Raw genomic sequence first — 6,983 nt, forward strand, 5'->3', positions numbered from 1 at the left:
CGGCGGCGCCTCGGCAGAAGGGCGAACAGCCAGACGGGCCTGGGCCGGGGGGGCCGGCGCGGTGTCGTGCTGTCCCGGGGTGAAGTGTTTGCACGAGTGAACCGAGGCCGACTCTTCTGCAGGCCCTGCTCAATTATTACTGTCAAGAAGGCTACTTCCACCATGTCCGGGCTGTGGCGGATGAGGCGCTGGGGCGGCTGGGCAGCGATCCGGTGATCCTTTTCTACCGGGCCTACGGCGCCCTGAGGGCAGGTAATGTGAGGCTGTGGAGCTGGGTGTTGTGTCCTGTTCCTCCGCCACCCTCCCAAAACGCTGCTCTTCCTTGTGCCACAAAATTCGGTCGTTAGCGTACTACACAGAAGGAAAACACTGTTAACGGACTCTGAATTCAGTTTTTCATGTTAAGACGAGCCAGTGTTTCGTGATCTATCACCCCCACTTCTCCACCCCCAGCTTGAATGAAACTGATGGAGACCACATAGTGCTGAAGTGAGAAACAATTTTTTTTAGGTTTTTTTTTTTTAATGGTTACATGGACCTGGGTCAAGTAAACGTGTTCCTTGGAGGGAATTTGAGCCCTGCTGAAAAGCCCATTGCATTGTATCACTAAGATTAAATTTGCTTGTTTGGACTAATATAATTTCCCTTCAATGCAGCTGTATCTAACTTTGTTGTATCCATCTGCTTCAGACAGCTAATACCTATTGGGAGAATCTTTCTGTACATTAAACTGCTTTGAGACGTTTATTTAGCTAAATCCGTATTTCAAGGATGTCACAGAATACTAGCAAGTAATCCACAGTGGGGGAAGGCTGTGACAGGGGGCTGGGAGGAATTCAAAAGACTTTGAGATGATGTATCTGTTCCTGAACTCCCTGACTTTTTTTTTGTTTTATAGTCGTATGTTTTTCAAGATGTTGCCTCTTTTATTTATGTTCAAAAGATTCACACAAACAAGGCGAAAGTCCTAACTATCTAAAGAAACAGGAGCAAAAAGAGCTGCTCAATGCCTTGCATAAAACAAATAATAAAGATTATTTTCATCTTTATGGCAGTTGGCAGAACTAGCACGTAAACTCCTTTGTGTTTGTTAACTCCTTTCAAGTTCTCTGCATTGAGATGCTTTTTTCTTTCTTGTGTCTGCATGAAAGTCTTGCACAAACAAGTAAAAATGCCTGTGTGAATAATGAAGAACGTGTTATCAAACATGCAGAAGAAAAAATTGAGGGAAAAATTAAGTCAGATTGAGGGTTTGATGCTGATATTCTCTGAAAGGTCTTACGGCCTATTCTGTGCTTCTTTTTGCTAGGTGACATCCAAGAGGGTATTCGACAGTTGGAGTTTATTAAAAACAAACAGGAGGTGTCACTTTGTACAATGATGGCTCTGATTTATGCCCATAAAAAGAGCCCTAATCCAGGTATGCTCATTAAGATAATACTGCTTCACATTTTAAACAGCTGTGTGTGGTGATCTGAGAGTTGTAGACTAATTCTACCTAACTTAAAAAGGTATACTCCAGCTTTGCATTTGACATAGTATCTACTGAATACTATGTATACTAGTACTGAATTGAGTGACACTTATCAAGATTGTAAACAGAAACACCAAAACACAAAACTGACGAGGAAGACTAAATGTTAAAATAAAACACTAAAAAAAAAAAATAATCTGATTTATCTACCATGATGAAAAATCTTTTATGGAAAATAAAAAATTGAATCAAGCTTCTTGTGATTATTGTTCACTCTTGTCTAATATTGGTATTTTTGAGCAGAACTGCAATTTAAGAAGTCATTAAAGCCCCACCATTTCTATCTTTCAAGTCACCTTGACCTTACAAGTGGAGAAAAGAATTTTGTGAACGTTGGTATTCCTTTCTGCAATCCGAAAACGGGGGTTATTTTGCTAAGAGGTGTATTCTCAAAACCACAGTTGGTTTATCAGATAAACTGAGTTGTCATTAAACTGTTGCACTGGTGTCTTCCTGACTGCAGATTTATAACTGTTACTGACAATTTTGTTAAGTAGTATGATGTGAAACAGCTCTGACTAATGACATCACTTTTTTTTGAGTCCCTGAGGATTAATACCATAGGGCAAAATTATCATGCATTTCAAGACCCTCTGAGAAAGTCATGGCAGCAAAGAGTCAGACATTTGATTTCTAAGGGCTCCTAAAAAAGGACCAGAAATTAATGTGGGTGAAAGAAAATATTTGGCAGAAAGTCCCACACACCAAATGAAACTTCTGTGTGGGATTAATCTGATAAAAGCAACTGACAATATCAGTGAGGATGTAAGAAAATAAGCTTTAGTGTTAAGAAACACATCACACATTTTCCAGAGTGGAGCTAAATCATCCTGTGTTCAGCATTTTAGGGCTGCTCTACAGTTAACTGCTTACTTTATTTGGCAGATAGTGGTATAAATGTGAACTTTATTGTCAAGTTTCTGTTTATCTGGCAGAAGTCTCAGCTACAAATCTAAGGTTTAACAAATAGCAGGGTTCTTGCACAAATTACCATGTTGATGGGAACCCTGTTCTGTCTTTTATGTCTGTACCTGATTACTGTTTTTAATTGGGAGGGATTGTCTATGCATTTATCAATATATAATACAGAAAACAATGTTTGCTTTGGAAGCCCTTGGTTTATGTGCTGCTCTTTTGTAATATTTTGAGATGCTATCAACAAAAGCTCTGAACAAAACCTTTTCAGATCGCGATGCTATTCTAGTGTTGGATGCAAAAATGAAGGAGCAACGTAAAACAGCAGGACAGCAGGCTCTGTACTTCGCTGGCTTATTTTTGTGGCATCTTGGTCGTGAGGACAAAGCCCGTGAATATGTTGATAGAGTGATTAAAGTTTCTGGTGGTGGTAAAGAGGTAACTTGTTTTTCCTAAGTAAGAAAGATAGTAATAGGACCATGTATACTGTGAAGCTAGACTTACTGCCCCTGTTTGTAGGTTTTCTTTAACTGTTTTGTGTTCTAACAATTTCTTTCTCAATGTTATAAATTCATTTGATGGGGCCGAGTCCATAATGATTTTTTCGTCAGCTAAGTATTCATTTTCACCTAAGAAATGAGACCTGCATTGGCCAATGGAAATAATATGTAGTTATGCCAATTTTGCTACTTGATACTGAGTGTCATAATTCCTAGCAAAAAAAAATCTAAGCATCATAGTCTCACTAGAGGGAGACATCTGTTTTGAATCTGAAGATCCCAGAGGATCAGGGATTTAAATTCTCAGCAGTTGTTAAAAGCAAAATTTGCTTAGGGTTTCATTGAATGTAATTTATTTAAAAAATATGTATACGTGTTGTACGTACCGATATCTTCTGCATCAAAATTAACTAGAATCTTTAATCCTTAAAGAGGTTTGTGAAAACTTGGTGTGTTTTTTTTCTAAAGGAGGTATTGGCTTGAATTCAGAGAGAGAAAAAAAAAAAGAAACTTTTTTTTAGTTGCATGCCTTCAAGGTAGAGCTGTTAAAATTGAATGCATAATTGTTCTCTTATGACACTAGTGTTAAACACAGATGTTGTTTCTGAATGTTCCTCCATGTGGTTCAATGCACTGCTCAATTTGTAATCCACACTTTCATGGTTTGTACGATATTATGTGTTTGAAATCTGCAACTACTGTAAACATTGGTTTCTGAAATTACATTATGAATATAAGTAATGGCTAACTCTTGAACAAATACCACTGATTATTAATTAACATTGATAGTTATTTTTAATTACTGGCTAATTTTTACTAATGAAGAAATAATGAAGGCAATACAAAGTTAGGTGTACTTCTGATTTTTTGGGAGGTGGTTAGGGGTGCTTAAACTTAGTGAAATATGTTCATTTTGATAAGATATTTTATGTACTCCTTATACAGAAGTAAAATACCTCCCCCCCCCCCCCCTTTTTTTTTCTTGCTTGAGTATATGAATTTCAGGCAGTTTCTGTTGCATAACAAAATCATGACCCTGATTGTTAGCAGATATAAATATGGCTCTTCTACTAACCTTTGAGTTTTAAATACATGACTCACTTCTTTAATTTCATGTTACAAAAGAGCTAGTGATATTTTATAGTTTAAATTTTTGTTTTGATGGCAATTTTAATTTGGTTAAATAATCCAGCACTTCAAAATAGATTTGATTTACTTAAGCTATAATTAAATGTCTGTAACACATAAGAGAAATAAAATTAATTTATTACAAGTAGTAATTCCTTCAATGAAAAGACACGTCACCTTTAAAAAGTTCTAAGTACTATGGGTTTTTTTATTATACTGTTGGGGATTTGGGAAATGTTAGATCTTTGTCCTTTGCACACGGACTTTTCTTTTTAATCAGACAGTAGAAGAAAGAAAACAAGTTTCTCTTGTTTTTCAGCACCCCATATGTGTCTCGGTGGCTCACATAAACAAAATATTAAGAAAATATTCTGCAGAAATATTTGCAGAAAATATTCGTACTGTCTTATGTGATCACTTCTGTGAGGTTTTGTTCTGTCTGCTGAGTGTGTTAGACTAGTTCAGTGCCATTGTTGGGTTTTTACATCCTGTAAGTAAATAAACTGTCGGATTAATTTAATTCTGGAATGAATTACTAATAATTTAAGTTATGCTGTAGACTGGTTGTAATTTCAAATATATATTTTAAATACTTTAAAAATAGATGCTTTAAGCCCTGTTTTATTTTTAGGTTATTTCTACATATTCCTCTATCTAGAATACTTTTTTTGCTACCTAGTTAGCGAGGAATTCCAATTTATACTTTGTTTACAGGGGTTGATTTTGAAAGCATGGCTTGATCTCACCTCTGGGAAAGAAACTCATATTAAAAAAGCTGTGAAGTACTTTGATGAAGCACTGCAGGAAGGCAATGATGTTTTTGCTCTGCTTGGTAAAGTAAGTTTACTACATGATTTTAACGCTTACTAAATGTCATATTAATCTTGTGGAGTGATTAGAGAGATGCTGAGAAGACTTGTGTATGATAAGTGAGCTTGTCCAAGGAGTAGAAATATAGCTCAGTCAGACTCTTTTTCTTCAGAGAAAAAGACTGGGTTTTAGCAGAAATGATGTTTGAATTCCTTTATGAAATTATTTAAGGACTATAGAACAGTTATCACACAAATTGATACTAGCACCATAAAAATATGCTGACATTTTGGTTTCCTGTGGTAGACAGCCCATTTTAAGTAGTTTGTAGTTAATGAGTAGCCGAGGTTTGTGAAAATTCTTTCTTCGTAGATTAAGACAAAGGGTCATGCCTGTGTTGCAGTAATGGCAGACTGTGTCCATTAACATATACATAATAATGAATTTATGGGGAATTCTTGTTGTATTATTACATTTCTCTAATATTAAACATTGTTGCAGTGGGATATTGCTTCACTAAATACTATTTCCACCCTTTTTTTTTTTGTGAACTGGAGTTGGTAACTATTTCGTCCCACATGTCTGTTTCTTTTAAGTATGTTAAAATGATGTGCCTTTTTCTTTTCTTTTTTTTTTTCTTGGAATAAAATTAGCTACCTGGTGATACTTTAGGGTCCACTAGACACCAATGTAAAAAAGAAAGGTATAGATTAAATACAATCAGCCTAAATGTTTATTGAGGTTATGATTTTACTGTGTACACAAGAAAAACTGTTTTTATTCATAAATTTATGTGTAAGAAATGATGCGGTTTCAAATAACCTGAAAATGTAAAAGTATGTGTGATTTCTTCCTTTTTGCGAGAGACACCCATCCACATTACAGAATTGCTGTGTGCCATGGCAAAAAAAGTAGTAGTTAAACACTGTAGTGTGATCATCTATGTACATGGTTAACACTCTCTTTTTAATCATCATTAGTCTGTTTCAAGTGTTTGTTTTGATTATATTTCATTAAGGGAGTGGCATGAATTGTTTTCTTTACATATTTTTCTGCTTCAGTGTATACTACTTTATATCACAACATTGTTACTCATTAATATAATGTTTGTTTAATATTCTAAAGCTGAATGCAGAAAAATTCAATGAAAATAAGAAGACTAAAGTTCAGGAGAATGTGCACAACAGTATTTGGTGAGGCATGTGTGCTTGGCTGTATGTGGACTGTTGAGTGCAATTACCAGTATATCTCAAATTTAGTTACTGCAATTAGATTTTGGACAGACAGCTATCTTGCTATGGCTTAATAAATTAACTCTCAGAAACTACTATGTTTGCACCATTTGTATCTCAAAAATATGAAATAAAATGGCATGCACACAGTCACCTGGTGTATATAGTAACTACATTTTAAGCATGAAAGCAAAATAGAGGATTTAAGCCCTAAATTGATTTCTACTCAAATTCATTTAACACTGTGATACTTGGTACTTCCAAAGTAGTTTTATATTTGGAGTACCCTGTAAAGTGCTTAACAACTAAAAAATTATTAATTCTGGCAACGACAGTGACCTACAGAGTGTCGGTTTTCAGATGGTACGTACCTCAGGGCTTGAAAAAATGTTTAATCTGTGGCTTGTGTTCAATATCCTAAAATTGTGAGATGCTTTATACATACAAAATTATTTGAAGCCTAAAAAGACATTTTTACTTTTCAACTACATCTCTCTTTTTTTTTTCTTGCTTGTAACTGACTAGTAACTTGTAAATGCTGAACTACAATTACCTTTGTTGTAGAGTGCTTACCACACACCAGGTTTTACATGTCACCTTTTGCTATTTGATTGTTGCAGTACCTCTCGTTGTGGTTGATGGTGAAGTAAAACTATTACTTAAAGAATTACTTTTCTCTCACTAGCTCTTTATCCTGCTTTCTGTATGAAAGAACTTCTGAATCTTCTCACTTATGTGACTGTGCAGGCTTTTGATATGACTTCTCTTCCTTCCATTAGGCACAGTATTTTGAAGTCCGACAGAATTATTCAGGAGCTCTGGAAACTGTGAACCAGATAATTGCAAACTTTCCAAGCTTCATTC

General features: G+C 35.5%; 1 protein-coding gene across 1 annotated transcript in view; it reads left to right on the forward strand.

Moving 5' to 3' along the window:
* Positions 1-122: 122 nt before the first annotated feature.
* LOC104618774 (tetratricopeptide repeat protein 21B-like) overlaps positions 123-6,983 on the forward strand; it is a gene marked incomplete at both ends in the record, with an annotated part of 27,563 nt that continues 20,702 nt past the window's right edge. The window contains 5 exon segments of the mRNA XM_010284456.1: positions 123-252; positions 1,310-1,420; positions 2,721-2,887; positions 4,792-4,914; positions 6,899-6,982. Coding sequence (XP_010282758.1) covers positions 123-252; positions 1,310-1,420; positions 2,721-2,887; positions 4,792-4,914; positions 6,899-6,982 — 615 coding nt within the window.

This window comes from Phaethon lepturus, unplaced genomic scaffold (assembly GCF_000687285.1).
Source record: "Phaethon lepturus isolate BGI_N335 unplaced genomic scaffold, ASM68728v1 scaffold8863, whole genome shotgun sequence".
NCBI classification, from domain to species: domain Eukaryota; kingdom Metazoa; phylum Chordata; class Aves; order Phaethontiformes; family Phaethontidae; genus Phaethon; species Phaethon lepturus.